The 20,926-nt window shown below is 45.6% G+C and overlaps 1 protein-coding gene across 6 annotated transcripts in view; it reads left to right on the top strand.

The window, feature by feature from the left end:
• The window catches only part of LOC123360821 (limbic system associated membrane protein), a 1,375,067-nt gene that overhangs the window by 926,630 nt on the left and 427,511 nt on the right, over positions 1-20,926 (top strand). For 2 of the 6 annotated variants that reach the window (XM_045001275.1, XM_045001278.1), the window contains exon 2: positions 10,304-10,382. In XM_045001275.1, the coding sequence (XP_044857210.1) occupies positions 10,304-10,382 (79 nt within the window). Of the gene's footprint in view, positions 1-9,802; positions 10,383-20,926 lie in introns of those variants that run through there. The other 4 variants (XM_045001269.1, XM_045001279.1, XM_045001270.1 and 1 more) reach the window with 3 other exon arrangements.

Below are 20,926 nucleotides of genomic sequence, written 5' to 3' on the forward strand. Positions count from 1 at the left end.
ATTAACTGCCCCTCCTTGTGGCAAATTGTTGTGCTGGCTCAGCCTCTGGCAGCCAGCCGCAATGGAGCTTGTGGTATCTGTAGTTTCATCAGTGGTAGACTGAGCAGCACTGCCTCCTACTGATGTGAAGTAATTTGAGAACTTCTGAAAAAATCAAAGGGCCTAGGATTTTGTTTGTAACAGGCCCCAAAGGCTAGCCCTGGGTCTCTTTCTGAGAATTGTGAATAATCAGAGAGCTTTAGGAAGAATCAGTGGCACACTTTCAACACTTTTGTTACATTTTCAAAGCTGGATGCTTACTTTTGTTTTCATTGCAAATCGAGATTTTTTTCCTTTGTTTCTAGTTCTTCTGAAATGGGAGGGACTTGTAGCCACAGGCTTTGTGGTCCTACAAAGAGCAGTGCTGGTAGTGATCAAATAATGAATGCCACAAATCAGTTTCAGCGCTACTCCCATAATTCCACACACTCATAACTTTCTGGAAAAAAAATTTGGGGGGGGCTGCCTTTCTTCACCTCCCCTCTCTCCATCCCCTCCCCAGGTTTGGTCTTCAGCCAAAGGTGAAATTTTCTGAGAAATCCAAACAAAATCTCTCCATCCATTTGAACACATTTTTTCCATTTTCAAAAAATGATCGAGGCATTTCCCCCCCCCCCCCCCCATACACTCACATACACAGTTCAAGGACAGCTGCAGTTTGAAATCTGGGGCCAGGTCCTCATCTGGTATAAATTTCCATTTACCTCAATAGTTCCACTTCAGTTTAGACCAGTTGAGAATGTGGCACGTGGCCTATAAATCATGCACACTGACGAGTACAACCATGACCAGCTGGGAAACATGGACTGCATATTAAGAAAGTTACAAGTGGCTAAAAGTTGGCAATAGCTGTTTTACAGTAGAATATTCTGTTATGGCTGAATGCCCAGGTTTAGAAAGAGGTATTGCACGTGTCTGTGTGCTTCCAGAATCGTGACCTATCAATGAATGTTGTTAGGTGTTTAAGCTCTTGTGCGTGGTTTAAGGGCTTACTTCACTTAAGAGGAATCTCAGCCCGGTTCATTGCAATGTGTGGCCCTATGTATGACTTAGGCCTAAGCTGACCATATTTTCAGAATAAAAAAAATGGGATAACTTTTGTTTGTGACATTTTTTAGGGTTGTCAAATAGTCATAAGAAGTATACTTTCTTCATAAAAAAATGTGCTGGTGTCATTACTGCCAGCTGCTGACTCAACTGCTGACACGTGCACATTTCTCATAGTACAGTTCCAGTAACTTAGTGCTCTGAATGAGTATCATGGAACTCTGAGTAAGTCTCATGAGCACTTGCTTTGGGGAATAGAACAGGTTTGATTCTATATTCATTTGACTTTTCTATTCACTCCAAACTCTGTTCACCACACTGAACATTCATTCCAGTGGACTGCTTCTTCCTTGTAAACACAGAGCACATTCTACTTTATGTCCTGTTGCATCTTGAACAAACATTTTATAGTTATAAACACATCAAACAATTTGGTCATTGCAGATGTGCTGAAGAAAAGATCCTGGGATACTTGGACATCATAGAATCATAGGGCTGGAAGGGACCTTTGAGAGGTCATCAAGTCCAGTCTTTGTTTTGGGGAAGAACCATAACCTAGACCATCCCTGACAGGTGGTTGTCTAATCTGTTCTTAAAAACCTCCAGTGATGGGGATTCCACAGCCTCCCTGTGAAGCCAATTCCAGAACTTAACTATCCTTATAGTTAGAAAGTCTTTCTAATATTTAACATAAATCTTCCTTGCTATAAAGTATGCCCATTACTTTTTGTCCTACCTATAGTGGACTGGGAGAACAACTGATCTCTCTCCCCTTTATAATACCTCTTTAATGTGTGACCTAGCTTAACAATGACTGAAAGTCACATTTTACAAGTGGTCATTTCTTGGCTGTTTGGGAGAATGTGTGGAGTGAGTTGTTGGGTCTCCCTTCAGTTCCTAGAGGGCAGTTGTCCACATCATACAAACTACCATCACAACTGGTTCTAGTTAGTTGCCTTGTTAACAATGTCAATAGACAGACCAAGGGCAAAACACACATCCGTGCATGTTAATTAGTGAATGTCTTCAACTTTCACTGATTATAGTGAAAGTTAAGGGCACTCCAGCATTTCAAAAGATCAGTCTCTGAATATCTATGGAGACTGAACTTGTCTGTTTCTTTCTCTCTTTCACTCTTCTTGCCAAACCCTATCATGTTCTATCTCAGATAACTCTTCAGTGCCCGTCAGCATGGTACTTTAGCACTGTAAGGCCATCTTTACACTATAAACTTTGGTTGACACAAGTTATGTCAGCATAAAGCTGCCACAGTAAATATATCACATATGCACTTGCATACTTGGCTCCTTGCGTCAGCACTGCACGTACACCCAAGGAGTGCTTGTATCAATGCAGAGTGTGGTGCACCATGGGAAGGTTTCCCAGTGTGCAATGAGCCACCATCCAATGTGGTGTCTTTTGGGAAGTTTTGGCAATGCATGGTGGGGCATAAATATGTCATCTAGGGGTGATTGAAAGGAAAGGGTCAATTCCCAGCATGCAAGCATCTCCATCCCATAATGTCATCTATATTCCATAAGTTTTGCGCCTTTTTAAAAAATCCCATGAACCCACACAGTCCTCCTCGCTGTCCACCATCTCTGACAGAAGCATGGAGCCTGCACAGCTTTGCACCATTGTCATGGCAAACATAGGATCTAAATCCTCCAGTATTTGCAGAGGTGCAGGAAGAACCATGGCACCAGAGAACATGACGATTTCTTGGAGAACAAATTGCTGGGGGACATAGGAAGAACCAACTCAAGGTTGTTGGTAGTGTTTACAGAGTGGTGGAGTGTAGGTGGTGGAGTGTCACTTCTGGGCTCGAGAAAGGAGCACTGACTGTTGGGGTCCCATCATAATGCAGGCATGGGATGATCAATAGTGGCTGTAGAACTTTTGAAACTGCAAGGCCACATTCGTGGATCTATGTACTGAGTTCAGCCCATCCCTTCAGCACAGGGACAGCCAGTTTGGAGCTGCGCTGACAGTGAGGAAGTGAGTGATGATTGCACTGTGGAAACTTGCAGTGCTGGATTGCTACTGGTCTGTGGGAAATCATTTTGGAGTTGGAAAATCCATTGTGGGAGCCATTGTCATGCAAGAATGCAGGGCCATTAATCATTTCCTTCTACGCAGGACTGTGACCATCAGCAATGTGCAGGGCATAGTGGATGGATTTGCAGCAGTGGGGTTCCTAAACTGTGGTGGAGCAATAGACAGCACACGTCTCCCTATTTTGGCACCAGATCACCTTGCCACAGAGTACATCAACAGAAAGGACTACTTTTCTATGGTAATGCAAGTGTCGGTGGATCACTGGGGATGTTTCACTGACATCACTAATGGCTGATCAGGGAAGGTGCATGACACTTGCATTTTTAAGAACACCGAACTGTTCAGAAAGCTACAAACAGGCACTTTCTTTCCCGAGTGGCATATTACCATTGGCGATCTTGAAATGCCAGTAGTCATCATGGGTGACCCAACCTACCCATTGCTCATAAAGCCATACACTGGCCACCTGGACGGCACCTAGGAACGACTCAGCTACCAGTGCAGCAGGCACAGGATGACAGTTGAACGTGTTCTTGGTAGATTAAAGGGTTGCTAACATTGTTTACTTACAAGGTTGGATCTCCGTAGGGAAAAAACATCCTAATGGTTATAGCTGTCTGCTGTGTCCTGCATAATATCTGTGAAGCAAAGAGGGGAAAATTTGCTGCTGGGTTGGAGGGGCTCTCTGCTGAGTTTGACTATCTAGACACAAGGTCTATTAGAAGAGCTCAAAGCAGAGCTATACAGCTCAGGGAGGCTTTGAAAGAGCACTTTAACAGCGAGCCACAGGAATGTATTGTGGTGGACTGTGCTCTCCCTGGCCCTGCTATTTTGGGGCTGTTAGGAATTGTGTGGTGGTCAGTGCACATTTATTAATATAACGCTGTCAATGCACCTGTTAAGTTTGCAGAGTTTGTTGTACATTTTATGGTTATTGCATTTTGTCACTGATCCTCTGAGTTCTCACTGTACAGTAATAAGTGGGTGCTTTCAGAACTGGTAGGCACTCGGCAGCATATGCTGTGCACTAATAAAGATGAATTATTTTCCAAATAATAGAATTTTATTCAGTAACAAAACCAGGGCAAAAAAAATCTGAGCAATTTAAAAGCAAATTCATTAACAACTTAATAAATTAATGGAACAGAACTTAATTGGGGAAAGAACATTCATGTCCATTTTACCTACACATACACTGACCTGTGAAAGCCATAGTTGCTGCATGTGATGCTCTAGTTGTCCTTAATACCCTGTGGGATGGAATAATAGGGGTAAGGATGCGGCCCATGATACCACATGAAATGGTGAGGGGGTGATGTAGGGAGGCCCTAGACTGGAGTTTTCTGTGGTCTGTAAAGGGAGATGAACCTGGATTGTTGAACATGTAGGCTCACAAGACTCTGTAACATCAGTCTGCTGTTTGCTCCCAGAGAAGCCCCATTATGTCCCGGTGCACCTCCCTCTCCCTTTTCTGCTGGGACTCCTGGGCCTTTCTCCTGTTAGCTCTTTCCTGCTCCAGGCCATCTGCAATGTCTGTCCTCCAGGCCCCTTGCGCTCACTCTGATCTAGCACTGGCTTGCAGGATGTCTCTCAATATGTCAGCCCGAGTCCTCTTCTTTCTCCTCTTTATCTGGCTGAGGCATTCCACAGGTGTGGAGGAGGAACACTTGAAGGCTGCAATGGCAGCTGCTGCAGATTAAACATGCGCCATAGTCAGTATAGTCACAATGGAGAGTGACAGTTAAGGTTAAGAACTCCCTTCCCTTGCTCCCCTAAAGCATTAAGACTCGCTCACTGACACTTCTGCTTTGGTGTGCTTGTGCAGGGCATCACTCACAGCACCAGCCATGGCAAGTGTGGCTCACCAGGTATGAGGGAAATGAGGAGAGAATTGCTTGGTTGCATAAAACTCTGAGTATAGGGCAATGGCACTGAATACTGGCACCGTTTTCCATCTATCTCACTTCTGAAGGTAACAAAAGGCACAGAGAGCACAGCTGCTCCTAGAGTTCAAAAGCTGCCCGGGCCTGTATGCTGCTAGCCTGTGTACTGCAATAGTCCCTGCCAAACTTATCGCAGGTGGCCTGGGAATGTGTCCTACCATGGAGGAAGAAATAAGATCCCTAGAAACCTTCGGGAGAGGACTGCACAGAACCGCCATGGAAATTTCATTCAGATTTTTCAAGAGAGTTCAAAGGACATGCCTGTGTACATAAACAAACTGCTCTGCATGCCATATGCCCCCACCCCCTGACAGGACAATGACAAGCAGATATCAACTGCACCTCTGTTTATTGTACCACTACCTCTTCTAGCACAAATAAACCAATGAAAAGTCGAAAGCCATGTCCTGTTAAATTGGGGGCACCATCACTGTAATGGGAAATAAATGCACACACTTACACAAGGATCCTTTCCCTGCATCAGGCTCACCCATGCTTGACTGACTAGACTGCTGTGGCATCTCAAACAGGTCCTGACTTGCAGTATAACTGGACCCCCCGGTCACATGTCTCTCATCTTCCTCCTTGTCATCCTCCATGTTCTTCTCACCCTCGCTGTTCATGCCAGAGCCTGTAACTCGGGCTTCTCAGAAGTATCCACAGTGGTTTGCAGGATGATGGTGGGGATTCTGCCAAGTAAGCAGCTCTTTGTAAAAGTGGCAGGTGTGCAGCTTAGCACCAGCTTGACTCATCACCTCCCCAGTCTTCTGATACGCCTGCTGCAGTTCCTTTGCTTTCACGTGCCGCTGCTGGTCTCTGTTGTACCCCTTCTCCTCCATCCTCATGGATGTCCACATTTCAGTGGCTGATATGTAACTCTGCTTGCTCAGCCTCTTCTCCCCACAGACCAAGGAGATGCAATATCTCCTTTCTACTCCTGGCCACAGCACAATTGGACCACGTATTGGCATGGTTAGCTGGGCGTTTGTATGCATCAATGGAGAGCTGCTAGGTGTGCTCGCCAAGCTGGACGGTCAGGAAAAGGCATTTCAGAAATGTATGGGACTTTAAAAGGGACAGGGGCTTTCTGATCTATATGACCCCTGGGCAATGAACTTCACAGTTGTGACCACAGCTGTCAGTGTGGGGCATTGTGGGACAGATGCTGGGACTGCTGGGGTTACTATAAGTAATGCAGTGTCTACACTCACGCTGCGTTGACCTCAGTACATCGACCATGGGTCAACCTCACTCAGGGAGGTGGTGTTATTGCATCGCTGTAACGGGGCACTTATATCAGTGGGAGGCAAATTTAAGTGTAGATATCCACACAACTAGGTTGGTGCAAGGAGGCTTACATTGACCTAACTTTGTAGTGTTGACCAGCCCTAAGCAATGGTCCCACCAGATCACTGGTGAGAGGCATTAGTAGGAGTAGTGTGAGAGAAGCTGGCCTTGCCCCGCCTGTGCCATACCTGTACTGTAAGCTAACAGAATTTTGGAGTCTGGGATTATGAATCCTGCACCAAGTGCTAGGAAATAGTTTTAAAAGATGCTAAGGCAGATTTGTGGTGTCCTTGCTCTGATTCTCTCTGCATGAAATTTCCCTCAAGATTTTGTACTGTTTCTTTATCTGCTTCCAGCAGGGGGAGATGGGTCCAGAGAGCATTTCTACTGGGAAAACAAAAGGACTGTGATATATTTTAATTGTGAGGCACTCTCCGAGATTTTATGTATGGTTCCAGGTTGTTTGGTTGTTTCTGTCCCTCTCTCTTGCATCCATTTACCTATAATAATAAATAAAACTGACCAGCCTTGAGGGATTACATGTTTCAGAGTTCGAGACCCTGGAGTGAATTTCTTCCCCAGCCCATATTTTATTATGATGATTATTAAATAGTTACATGATGGTACTGCCCAGAGGCCTCAGTCAGGACTGGGATGCTTGTGCTAGGCACTATATAAATACATGGCAAGATGAGAGTTCCCAGTCACTCTTTCCCTTGCAGTTTCATCCCGGGGGAACTGGTCTCTCCTTGCAGCCTCCTCCATTATTGCCCATGCAGTTCCATCTCCTAGGGGAGGTTGGGGGTTGCAAGGGGATTTGACTTCCACTCTGAGTCCCTGAGGTGACCAGAACCTTCTGGATGGTCTTGGTTCTCTTTCTGTCCCTGGTGGGGGGCCCTCTCTCCTCAATTTTTAATTGTATGGGGATTTGGGGTGTCACGTGAACCCTGGGAATGATTTATTTCGTTTGCTCTTACTGATGCGCCCTCCATCATTCTCTCTATAAACCATATTGATGCCACTCTCCATGAAGTGCACCCTAAATATATTTAACTAAGCATTGAATTTAGATTTAATGGGATAGATATTTTCGTCTAGGTAAATACTCAGAGAAAAAGAAATATTTAGTGAGCTTTAGCATTGTGTGGCAGATGCTCTTCACGTTGCATAATTGTTAATCTTCAGCAAATATGTTTTCCTTACTCCACTGGCATTTACTTGACATACAATAGCGCTTATTAAATGTAAATGAAATGCATATGGGAGACCCTGTAAAAATAAAGTTGTATATCACACTCCTGGCTGTTTGGCATGAAGCGATGAATTCCACTATAGTCAACTTCATGACTGTGCCAGCTCTCACCGCAACAGTAAGCATCCTCACAGCCATGCCCAGGTCAATGCCAGCTGGGTAAGCTTCCTCCCAGCAGTGCTCTGCCCATGCCAGCTTGGACACCAGCAGCATGAGCTTCCTCGCAGCAGTGCCTTGGGAGTAGAAGCCTCTGAATTGAAGCTTTCTGGGGAGTGCTTTTTCAGCACCATCGGGTCTTTTTCAGGACTAGGGTAAGGTTTGATGAGACCCCAGTGGTCTAGGCCTTCTCTCAGCAGTGCCCTGGTAGAGCCAGCCCCTTGCTGCAGCAGCTTGAGAGCATTAGTTCTCATTGTATTGGCTTAACCCTTTGGTTTCCGGTAGCTTCCCCTTGTTGGTCCCATTGCCCTTAAGTTCCCCAAGAGGAATTCTCAGTCTCTCTCATCTCCTTGCTTGACTACAAAGAGCTAGTCTCTGCTGCTGCTGCTGCTGTCGAAGCTGTGTCCGCTGCGAGGGGCCCAGGCCCTTATTTCCTAGTGCCGGGAATGTTAGGCCTGGTCTCCAGCACACATGGGGATTGTTTAAATACTCATAGGAAACCTTCAGCACAAAGGGGACAAGGGGCTGTTGACACCCCCCCCAAACACACTTTGGGTCCCCCTTGTCCTCTGTAACTCTCCAGAAGTCTGACTCTAGGGAACAGAAAACATACAGGGGGCCAATTACTGCCCCTCCCATGGCAATGGGACTGCATGGGGCAGCAACTAACAGCCAGGCTGCTCTTCAGACCCTTTGGTTACCTGCTCTCCTCTTGTCACCCCTTCTATCTTCACCCTTCATTGCTGCTGCCTCCAGCTCCAGTGCACTAGCCCCTGAGCATGTTACATGTGCAGCGGCACTGGCCAGCCATCCCTAGGAACAGCTGTTTCCATCCCTCCTCCTCTGTGCAGGGAGGAAGGCAGGCATCAGCAGTAAAACATACGGCTATTCCTCTCCATTAATTTAACCTCCTGTCTCTTGTGATGGTGATAGTATGTGAGCTAGGGGAGTGTTCCCTGAGTCGGGAAAGCTGCTGCAGGGATCAGGGCTCAGCTGCCAGTGCTGACATTCGGGAAGGACAGACTGAGTATTCACACTGTGGGCAACTCAATACGAGCATTGTCTCCAGTTCATCCCTCAAAGGCCGGGGTGGGGGGACTGTTTATCTGGTGCGGGAAAGAGCTAGAGGGAAAAAGCAAGATTTAGCCTGAAAAGTCAGTTGCCAAGAATGTTCCTCTTTAAATCAACTAGCTTCTGCCACGCTGCCAAGTTCTTTCTCCTCCTTTCTAGCCTTCTTCTTAATAGTCCCTGTATCTTTCTCCCTTCCTTTCCTCCCTGCCCCCTTTCCAGCATCTCTCTCTCGCTCTGTCTTCCTTTTTCAGCTCCCTGTTTTCCTTCCCCTTTTTCAGACTCCCTGCCCTCTTCCTCTCTCATCTCTCTGTTCCAGACTCCTTTCTTCCCCTCATCTCCCCTTTCCCACTTCTCCCTGCTCCCTTTCTCATCCTCCTTGTCTCTCTCATCTCCCCTTCCCATCCTTCCTTCTCTTTATCCATACTTCTCCAGCCTCCTCCCCATCCTCCTTTTCCCAATGCCCTCCACCCTCCCGCTCATCTTTCCTTTCCAGTCTCCTCTTCTTCCCTTTCTCGTCCCCCTTTATTCCAGCTCCCTTTGTCCCCCACTCCCGCCCAGTCCCATATCTCCCTAACTTAGGTCTCTTTCTAAGCTCCCAAGTCCCTCTTCTGAAGGAATCGGCCAGGCCTCAGATGGAGCTGTTGTCGTGACAACCTAAAGGAGCATCAAGCTTTGATCAGGGCTGGCTTCTGCTGAAGGGGGCAGTTGTGCGAAGAGGCGGGGGATGGGGTGTGTGTGCTGGGGTGGGAGGGGGGAAGCGGCGGGTGGGTTACACAGCGCGAGGAAGACAGGAGATGCTGCTGTTCAAGGCTTCACACACACACACCCCCGTGCTCCTACTGTAGTGCTGAGCTTCTGTTTCACTAGTAAGGCTCCCTCCATCCCTCCCCCTCCTTGCCTCACTCTGCCTGGGAAAGTGGGTTAGGAAGAGAGCTCAGTGCTCAGAGACTGCACAGCCACTCACAGGAGCAGGAGCATCCACACGCAGAGGGGAAGCACACAGGACTCTTCTTTTTTCATTTTCCTTTTTTAACCATCACTCCAGACAGGCTTAATTATTTTTTACATCTGTTTTTTTCCCCTCTTGCTTCATTTTGATCTCCTCCCCAAGCATCCTCCACGCTTCTTTTTTGTTGGAGTCTTTTGCTCAGACTTTTTGGAGATTTTTTATTTTAGCTAAGCCAGCACGAGACTGAAAAGACCGAGAGAAAGTGGCAGCTAAGAGAGACTGCAAAATCATCTCTTCCCGGGGTTCTCCGGCAGAGACAGAGTTGCACATTATTTTTACTGTGTTTTCACATACTGCTCTCTATCTAGCCATATACACGTGCAGAGAGAGAGAAGTACATAAATTGAAACTCAAGCAGCCCAGCCATGGGAGGAAGGGCTCAGCCTGATCGGAAACAATTACCGTTGGTCCTACTGAGATTGCTTTGCCTTCTCCCTACAGGGCTGCCAGTCCGCAGCTTGGATTTTACCCGAGGCACCGATAACATCACCGTGAGGCAGGGGGATACGGCCATCCTCAGGTAGGGCATTTTGCCAACTTTTTCTTATGTGTATGTTGTTTTACCCCCTGAACTGCAGAAGTGATTGCTGCTAGAATCGGGGCTGTGTGCATGTGTATTTCTGTACCTTAATGTCACCCAAAAGCTTCTGAAATTACACCTCCCCCCCGCCCTCTGGAGAAGAAGGATTTTATTGGGAAAAGGAAAATGTGCTCATGCACATGTGTGTTTCGCTGGCCCTGCAGTATCAATGGATAAATTGAAAGGGGTCCAGCTGTGCTTGCCAGATGTTCAACTGCTCTCTCGATACTCCATTTTACTCCTAGGCAAAACTTTATCCACTGTGTTGCCAGAACTCTGATATGAGATCCTTTTGGAGGGTATTACTTTTATTTGTTTAATACATTGGGGTGTCTCATTTTAAGGGCTGGTGAAGTAAAGAGGGTACCAACTCTGAGATCCGTCTGAGTTATGTCTCTGGTCACTGTATTGACTTCCTTTCATAGCTGAGGAAATGGGTCTATACTGTATATACATGTACTAATGGTTCTCATGGGGGTATTGTTGCATGGGAAGGATGATTCTCTAGTATTGTGCAGAGCTAAGATTAACTGCTCCCTGTGGAGGCTTTGTAAGGGTCATTCCCAGGCTATCTTTGAACAAACCAATGTCACACATAACTAAAATAAAATCTCCTACAAGCTCCTTTTTAAATCCTACTTTTACCCAACTTACCTACTGCAACTTCCCCTACTGGACGAAGTGTGTGTGTGTGTGTGCGCGCGCGCTCGCACATGCATGCACTGTATGCTATGGCAGTATAAGTACTGGACACCATCTAAAATAAGCCTGTAATCTGTATGAGTAGCTGATAGTGCACAAACCCTGGAGCATCTAGGGAGCAATTCCCTAGCAAAGCTAACTGCAGCAGCAAAGTTTTCTTTCTCTTCCTCTGAAATAAATCCTGCTAGATGTCACTAAGTGTCCTGCTACATGATCTGCTGTGCCCTGCATCTCTCCCTTTAGTGATGGAGGAGTATGTGTGTAGGGAAGATGTTAGCAAATAGGGAGGTGTATGTGTATGTTCGTTCCTTCCTTCTCTCATTGCTTGTGTGTTGGGTTGTTTTGATCCTGGAATATCCTTTCAGCAGATTTCATTCCCTGGCTCTCCAGACTTGTTAACTTGCATGTAAGGTCTATCCACACGGAGTAATAGGATTTGCAAAGTAATTCATCCGCCTTGCGTTCATGATGGAAGGGTTTAGACTTGACACGGAAAACACCTAACAACGAGTGCTGCATCTGACTCCAGAGTCCTCTCCCCTCCTTCCACTCTGTGGGGATTCGTACATTTCATTAACCCTTTTCAGCAGGACTCCCCACCCTACTTATATGCTGCAGTTTTTTAATGCAGGTTTATTCCACGGCTCACCACTTTCGATGAGCAGCAGGGGACAGTGTTTGTTGGATGTGCTCAGAACATATGGCAGCAACCAAGCTATTAAGCTCACTTGACCACCCCGGTCATTGGATTTCTATTTCTCACTTAACCCTGGAGCCCTGGAGTTTATCGAGATGCTTTGTATTAAAACTGCATTTGCAGCGGAGTAGAATGTGTGTAGTATTGAGGTGGTATTTGTAACTGCCATGTGTGAGGGTTTATCAGTGTGATCAGAATAAGGATACGTATGAGAGCGTCTCAGGCATGTGAAGGGAATGTTTGGTTGCCAGTGTTGTGCCAGACACTAAAAGTGATCCAGCTGCGTGAGCCAGATGTGCAGTGAGTTACACACTCACACAAGCTCTGAATCTCCTAGCTTTATTACTTGCCCCAAGCAAGATGATGTTCTTGGATTGGTGGATCTCTGTCAGAAGTAATTGTGGACAGCGTACATGCACTCGCTTCCTTGGCCAGTCTTCCTAGGCTCTTTAAAGAGATATGACAGGCTGTGTGGTGTTGGTTCCTTATGACAAACAGTTCTACTAGGTATGGTTTACTACCACCTTTCTTATGTCGTTTCACTTCTTGCCTGAGAGGAAATGGGGAAAACTTGACTGGTTAGAAGCCAGGGCTGCCACTAGGGTCTGGGATGGTGAAAAACATCCTTTCCAGTGACCTTAAGTCTCTGTGATCTGGGATGAAATTTCATCCTCACAGCATTACAGCAAGGACCTATTTTTTGGTTTCCCCCCACTGTCTCCTCCCCAATTCTGCATGAAGGGTCTCATTTCAAGAGATCCTTCCATTGCCTGTATGCCCACGGCCTTGTCTGCACTACCATTAATTTAAAATGCTCTCACCGTAATACTCTTTCTGGTGCAGCTCCATCAATGATAGCAAGAGTGGAAGAGTTACCCAAACCTTGTGCTGGCCCCCTGCACAGGGGTGAACTTAACCCTTAGTCATTTTTCTAATGTCCATCATGTCATCAGCGGAACACAAAATGGGCCAAGTTCATCCCTGGTCTAACTCCATTGGGTGAATTATGCTCAGTTACAGCAGAGATGTCCAGTCAGGTCACCAGAAGTACTCCCAATTTACACCAGTCTCAAAAGCTGATTCCCGAGTACCACTGAGGCGGTACTGTGTGCCCTTGACTCCCAGTGACTTCACAGAGAGATTAGGTTTCAGACTTCACAGAGAGATTAGACACCTAAACACCTCCCAGAAGATGCTCAGTTGCTTGGAGGATCAGGACCTCTCTGACTGCAGAATCTAGCCCACTATTCTTGAGTGTTTCCAAGCACACAAGAAAAAAAAATCTGATTTTGATTTATTGCTGAAAAATATAAAATTTGATCCAACTTCTGAATAAATGGACAGTTTCCAATTTGACCAAATGTTTAAAAAAATACTCAATTTTGGTGTGATAATGGGTATTGGAAATTTCAGCCCAAAGGGCAGTTGACTTCTGAAAGTTATATGTGCATCAAAAGAGCAGCTACAATCACATTTCCAGCAGTAGTTACAGTGTTGTATGTGTGATCCTGTAATATAAGCAGTTTACTCGAACTCTGTTTTTGGCCTTCAGATATGTTATTGATATCCTGCATTTGCAGCAATGCTTATGGATAAAGCCCCTCAAGCAGAACACTAACATGGCATCAAAACAAAGTTTATGTTCTATGCTATCTGGAAAAAAGAAAAGTAAAAGCTGTTTAGATTACAGTTAGAATTAGCATATGATTTATAACACGAAGCACTGAGCTGACCTCTTTGCTAGAAATGGCTATGGATATATCCAGTGGTGTAAAGTAGCATATTAACGTAGTCCTACAGTAAAATCCTAATCATTATTATTTGTATTATGGCAGCACTTCAAGATCCCAAGGTGCTGTGCAGAGTAAGAGACGATCCCTGCTCCACAGAGTTTTTAATATATTAGACAACACAGACATAGGTTGGGAGGTGAAATGACTTCCCCAGGATCATACAACCAGTCATGGAATAAAACCCTCTCTAGTGTCCTATCCACTGTGCCACATTGCCTTTCAACCAGTTAATACAATAAGCCAATGAATGCAACAGACCAGAGTTTTCATTAGTATGTCTTGATTTGCATTGGCAGGTCGTCTTCCTCTCTAGTTTGTACAAGGCCTTGGTGTCAGGTAGAGTGGGCAAACAGAGAGAGATAAGCATATCAGGATCTGTTGCAGAAGAACAAATTATACTTCTGCTAATATTTTGTGTGTATCTTTACTACATTACTGTGTATGTGTGTATATGGGTATATGGGGTGTGTGTGCGCACACAGGGATGGAGGAATGCTGCAAAATATACAGCCATGACAGCAGATGGTGTCACAAAATATATGCCTGGTGATAAGTAGAATCACAAGGTGTACATTCCTGGAGGCTAGAGGGCTCACAAAATATATATGCCCAATGGTGACATGGGCCATCGTGAAATATATATTTGCCCAGAAACGGGTGTAACAGATCACAAACAAGGCCTCTATGGGGAATATGAAAAGGAAGTTGTATTGATATACATATGGTGTTTATACATATAACTTATGTTCAAGAAAGTGGAGGAGGAGAGACTGCGTCAGACTGTTGCTTTAACCTCCTCCCCTGGGTCTTCACATGCACTTCAGTTTGCAGTTAAGTGCCATATGTTTTCCTGCTTAGTTGGCATTAAAATTTATATAGCAGTGCGAGTTACCTGAAGTGTCTCTGAGCCCATCTCTCATCTGCTCCCCTTGCCTTGAATTAAATTGAAGTTACTGGGATCTATGGTTTCTAACGATAATGTTTTCAAATATGTATTGCATATACTGCTTTTGAAACCCAGATACTTAGGGGACTGGTTCTGATAGAGTGACAAAGCCAATTCACATCCGGTGTAACTGGATTGGGTTTGGTCCTGGAATTAATTAATTAATTCTGGGTGCCTTGCTTTTGCCTGTCCATCAGAATTCACTCGGATTTGCAAAGGCTCATGCTCATGCTCCCTATGAGTAAGGGCAATAGGAGGCCACAAAGATGAAGTCGGAAGGCCACAAAGATGAAGTTGGAAGTTTACTTAGTTTTGTTTTTACTGTCCACTGATATGAGAAATGCTAGTGTGATTTTTCAGCTAAACCTGATACAAAAGCATTCGTTCCATGCTCACATGGTGCATCTCACATGTCTGGGTTTTTTGGTTTTTTGGTAAGTAATAATAACTAATAAAGGTAAATTTCACCTCTGCCCAGAAAACAACGATTTCAAAAGAATATAGTATATTGGTGAGACAGATTATTTTCACCGTGGCGCCTAGAAGCCCCAGATATGGACAAGAGCTCTTTTGTGCTAGGCCCTGTACAATCTGTAGCAAAGGGGATACATTTCGCCCTGGCTTTGAAGGCACAGATCCACTGAAATCAATGGCGTTACACCCACTTACGCTGTGGTTGAATTCCACTTATGCTTTTTAATAGCACATTTGTGTGATGTTATAAAGTGTTCATATATTTCAGAGCCTGCGTGCATTTGTGCATATATGTCTGTATCTGTGTACATGTGCGTATTTAAAACGGGGGTGAGTTTGCTTGTCTCCATTTGTGAAAGGGATTGTGTGTGTACTTGTGTGAGTGCATGTATGCTTATTAATGTTGCCATTAGTATGTGTCTGAGAGGCAGTGCTGACTAGTGGGTAGAGCTGGAGAGGGCAAACTAGAACTGCTTGGTCTGTATTCCTGGCTATTACATCACTGATGTAATACACTCTGCAACTCTGAGTATTTCATGTCCCCACTCTGTGCCTCAGTTTCCCCAGCAGTATCAAGATATATAATGATTTTTTCCCCTTTCCTGTAGCTGCTCAGTGAGAGTGGGTAGGGTTAGATTTATATTAAACCTGTGAATCTGATCACAACTTGAACCACATGACTTTCTGTGAATGTGACAAGAGAGAGTTACCTTTAAACTCTATACCCAGAAGTCACCCCCTAGCTGGTGAACATGAGGTGGAGTCCCTTTGCAGTGTGACAGTTCCCATCAGTCCTGTGTCTAAGGTCCACATCTACACTACAACGCAGCCACATTGGAAGACCTGGTACCACAACTCTCTGTGATGGTGTTAATGCATGATTCTGCTGAGTCTCATTATGGATCAGAGATGGTACTTTAGCCTAGGATATGTCAGTGTTTAACTGTTGCGGAGCACAGCTACAGTCTAACCAGAGACTCCAATAAGACTGCATGGTGTCTATGTTAGTCCTGTTCTTTTCCAACTCCCTCTCTCTCCTGCTCTGCTCTTCCACTCTTGTGTGAGAGCCAGGCAAGGGAGACCCCAGCTCAGAACTCTGTGTCCATTCACTTTCTTTCCTCTCAGAGCAAACAAAACCTACGTTGAAATCCATTGGCAGTCAGCATCCATGGCTTTGAATAGTAAATACCAATCTCTCCCCTTCCCCCCGCCCCCCCCATCTCTTTCTCTGTTATTAAACTGACAAGGCACTTAGCCAATTACCCAGTCATAGTCTCAGCTGTATTTATGGCGGAGGAAGAGGCAGTGCACGCCACTCTTGTCTTAGAGCTTCAGTTGAATCTCCCTTGCGTGCTGTAGCATATTTCTTTGCTTGTGTGAGCTGGCTTAGGAAGCTCAGGGAAAGAAACCAATGAAGGGGGCAAGAGAAGAAAGGGAGGATTGGAGGGAGAAGTCACAGGAGAAGCAGGAGGTCGAATACCCTACAGCAGCTAAAAAACAGGGCTTTTCTTATTTGCCATTGCTTTTGCCTTCAGTTGTGCAGAAGAGCAATGCCTTTGTTTCATAAGACTGTGATGTATGTAAAACATAACGATTGTTGCTGCTTCATTCGGTTGCTGTGGCTATAATGCAGGGCTAGGAGACAGTAACTGTGCAGTGGTATACCGTAAATATATGACTCAAAACTAGGGGCCCATGGCTCCTCACTGGTACAGTGTGAATGTAGAACTCAAGGCAAAGAGGACTAGTCAGTGACATACTGTGCCTGTAAACACAGCCTGTGGTTCAGTGCCATGCTCCAAATATTAAAGCTTAGGCAACTAGCAGAAAAAATGGCCCGTGAATATTTTCTTGAATTTAAAAATGAATTCACTTTGGCTGCAGCTGTGCTGCTTTTGTTTGAGAGCATTTTTTCCCCTCTCTGGGAATATTTCAGCAGCTGAGTTTTACTTGCCCTGATGTTCATGGAAAGCAAATTTTAAACAGACCAGAAGATGAGCAAATGAGAATCTGACAGCACCCTCTGCAGCTGGGACTGTGTGTGTGTGTGTGTGTGTGTGTGTGTGTGTGTGTGTGTGTGTGTGTGTGTGTGTGTGTGTGTGTGTGTGTGTGTGTGTGTGTGTGTGTGTGTGTGTGTGTGAGAGAGAGAGAGAGAGAGAGAGACACGGGCTAGGGAATGCAATGCACCTGATATATTTTGTGGGACATCACTTGGGGAAGCAGTGGGAGATGTTTCCCATGACCCCTCACCAGACACCCATTGCAAAGGCAGTTAAACAAGCCAGATGTGAATCTGGTTGCACCTTGAACCACATTACTTTGTGAATGTGACGAGAAAGTTACCTTTAAATTCTGTACCCAGCCAATCAATCTTACAACAGCTTTATTTTTCTATGAATGACATCTCAGGCAAGGCCTATCCAGGACAGAAAAAGAAAGGTTAAAATGTTCTAAAATCTTTATGTGTTCTCTCTCCCTAAACTGCTCCCTTATCAGGACAGTAACAAAGCTCCAGGCACTTCTTCACATCCTCCTCCAGATAATGAGCCTGATCCCAAGTCCACTGAAATCAGTGGGAATCTTTGCATTGATTCAGTGGTCTAGGGATCAGGCCCTGTAAGAGTTATTACATTCATCCAGCCAGGGAACAGAAACACCAATCACAACTAAGCAAAGTGTTTGTGAATTTAAGCCCTTGTGCAAAAAACAAAAACAAAAACAAAAAAAACCAACTCACTGAGTGAATTCAGATAGCGAATCAGTTTGAGAAAATCACCATCTGCCCAGGGCTGGACAAGCGCAAAAGGAGGCCGAATTCACTGAGGGATTGTTCCCTGTGAATTATTCGCTCAGCTCTGGCAAATGTTACAGAAGGGCTTGGGTCAGTGGGCCCCCCATTGATAGAACTCAGAGCCAGCTGGCTTGGTAGTTTATTGGTGCCTAGCATTAGGGAGTGATTTGAATCCCCATGTCCCAGTATCAGAGGGCATGGGGGAGACACAACTTGGTGAGCGTCTGTTAGGCATCTCAGAGCATATGGTTTTATTAACAATTCTTGCAGTCAGAAGGATGGGAAGGTTTTAAGTCCCCAAGGTGGGGGTTTGGGTGGAGAAGGTGGGGTTGGAATGCTCAGGCTCCCTCAGTATTTCCATTTGCTATTCCATTAGCCAGTTTGCTTATTAAAGGGAGATGTTCCTTCTTCAGCCCCCTGCCATTTCGCAGACAGACTTTTTTCCCCTCCAGTTCCATCGGTCGGCCCAGCAGATTTATCTGGGCTGTTGAGCTCTCGGCTGCATTATTGTTCCAGACAGCAGCTCGAGGAACCTCTGACCCCTGCAGCTCCTCCATCTATGAAGCTCCTGCACCCAAGGCAACCTATTTAGAGTGTCACCCTCTTCTCCTCCATCATCTTCCCTTTCCCCGGGAACATCTTGCACAACCATTTCATTTCTAGAACAGATGAGCTGGCAAGAGCTGCGTGACTCAGACTCTCACAGCTCATCATCCTTGAGCATTTCAGCTCCTCTTCTTCTTCTTTGAAGTAGCCCATTTTGGCTGCCTTGATTGGATTCCCTGTTCACTCCTTTCTCATGCCCTCGCTCCTGTGCTGCTGACTGGATAAAAACAGAGCCGACAAGCTGTATCAGTAGTAAATGTAAGGGACTAGGCTGGCTTCTGAATTTCTGGACCCCCTAGAGATACATGTGGAGAATGACACATCCCCACCAGCGAAGACTCACATGCACAGACATATGCTGATGTACATCCAACCATAAGCATTTCTTTAATTCCTGGATTTGATGAATATTTAATTAATATTTGGTATCATTTGTATATACATTATAAACATAGGTGTCTGTGTTTGTAAATTAAGACCCCGATCCTGCACACACTTTTGCACATACTTAACTTAATTCACTGAGAGTATTTGACTTTAGTGGGACTACTCACGTGAGTACAGTGCAAGTCTTTGCAGAATCAGAGCCTAAATAAATGTGCATTACTTATCTCCACCTTCCCCTCCTCTTATCTATTACAAGGTAGCTAGTTATTTTCTGTCACCTATAAGAATTCTCCAGCTACTAACTGGCAGGTTTAGAGGTGGTTGGTGGTAGCTGATATGTATTTATGTAATAAACCAACCAGGATGTAGATACTATATATAAAAAGTGTGCATATTTTAGTGGTTTGCCTTACACTCTTTGTATAATACTTGTCTTCTTAGACTGTGAGCTCTTCAGGGTAGGCGCTATGTCTTTTGATGCGTGTGCACAGTGCCTAGCACCATGTACGGTATGTGGGCACTAGTAATGACAAATCATCCCATAGTGATGGATGGGAGGGGTAGCTAGCACCTGCACTTGCTGCTCCCCCTCTCCCTGATAACTATGTATTGCCATTGACTACAGCCACTGCGGGAGTCTCATTGCTATTGAGGGGGATTTAGCGTCCTTTTCCTCCCCACTAATACTTATTCCTCTGAATCGTTTGAAGTAGCCGCAAACTCCTAGCCTTAGAGTTAGGCTGGCACACAATGCATCCCATTAACCTCTCCTCCTTCTCTCTGTTGGCATCCTGCTTGTCTTGTGCTCCCAGCAGGGCAGGGAAAGGGAGATATCCAGAGATTTGTCCATTGAGAGAGAACAGGTAAGTTCATTATAAAACCCGAGACATACGATCTCGTCCATCCCCCTCAACCCACACCCAGCGTCCCTCTGCTTGGCAAACTCCCTGATCCAGCAGCCACATTGCCTGATGGAGATGTCAGTCACAGATGACTCTTGCTATCTTCATCTCCCTCCCTCTCTTTCTTTTCCCTTGTATCTCAATTTCTCTCCCCACCCGCCCCAACTTACTCCTGCTCCCCGCTCCCTTTCTCACCTTCTGTGTTCCTCCCTCTTGGCTTGGCTAATCTAATTTGAACTTCCCTCCCTCCTGCCCATATTAACTAGGACCTTTATATAGGGATGGGGAGTGGGTGGCTGGAGTTAGAGCAGCTGAGCTGCTCTGGTGCAGATCACAGTGCAGGCTCTCAGCTCTCTCAGTAGAGATGGCTGATCAATCAGTGCTTTGTATTCAGGCAGGGGCTGCCGAGTATCCCCAGTGTATTTATTTTCTGTTCTTGAGCTGAATGCCTGGTGCCTCTTTGTCCCAACGGCTCATATGAAGGGAGTGAAAGGCAGAGGGAAGTGGGGGCCATCTCTACAATAAGGCGCTCTCTCTTCCCAGCAGGAATGCATTCGGATGCCTTTATCATTCCATTGCTCAGGGCTCTGCCCCTCTGTCTTCCCCTCCCTCTCTCTCTCTAGCTCTCTCTCTCTCTTAATTGGACCCCAAAATGAAAATAGAAAGGAGGGAAAGCCAGTTTGTTAATGGGGTGGTTACAGGTCAGGGCTGAGGCGGAAAGCTCACAATCAGGGCCCTCACACTGCTGCTGTCAGGAGAGAGAAATGACGCAGCCAGATGTTTCCTTTATCTGCTGCGGTCCTGCTGCTAGAAAGAGAAGGAGAATGGGTGTGAGATCTCTTTTCCCTTCCAGAGCCAGTTCTAGAGAGGGAGATCAGACATTCCTGTGAGATGCTGAGTCAGTGCAGCAGTGCCGGGGCGGGGTAGGGAAAGCAGCCCCTTGCTTTGCTTGTGCTGGAAGCCAGTGCTGTTCAACCAACAAGGAGAAATGATTAATCTAAAATGTGATGGCGCTGCTGAGCTGTGTGTGTTAGGGACAGAGGTTCTCCGGAACTCGAGGTTTTGTGCTATTAGCTTAAATCAAACAGCAGATCGTCAGCTGCTGTCTTACAAACACCTCACCCAGAGTTTTTCAGTCACAAGAATAGGGCTGGAGGTGGCTCTGGGAATGTCCTCTAGTCCATGT

The sequence above is a fragment of the Mauremys mutica genome, chromosome 1, assembly GCF_020497125.1.
Source record: "Mauremys mutica isolate MM-2020 ecotype Southern chromosome 1, ASM2049712v1, whole genome shotgun sequence".
NCBI classification, from domain to species: Eukaryota; Metazoa; Chordata; order Testudines; family Geoemydidae; genus Mauremys; species Mauremys mutica.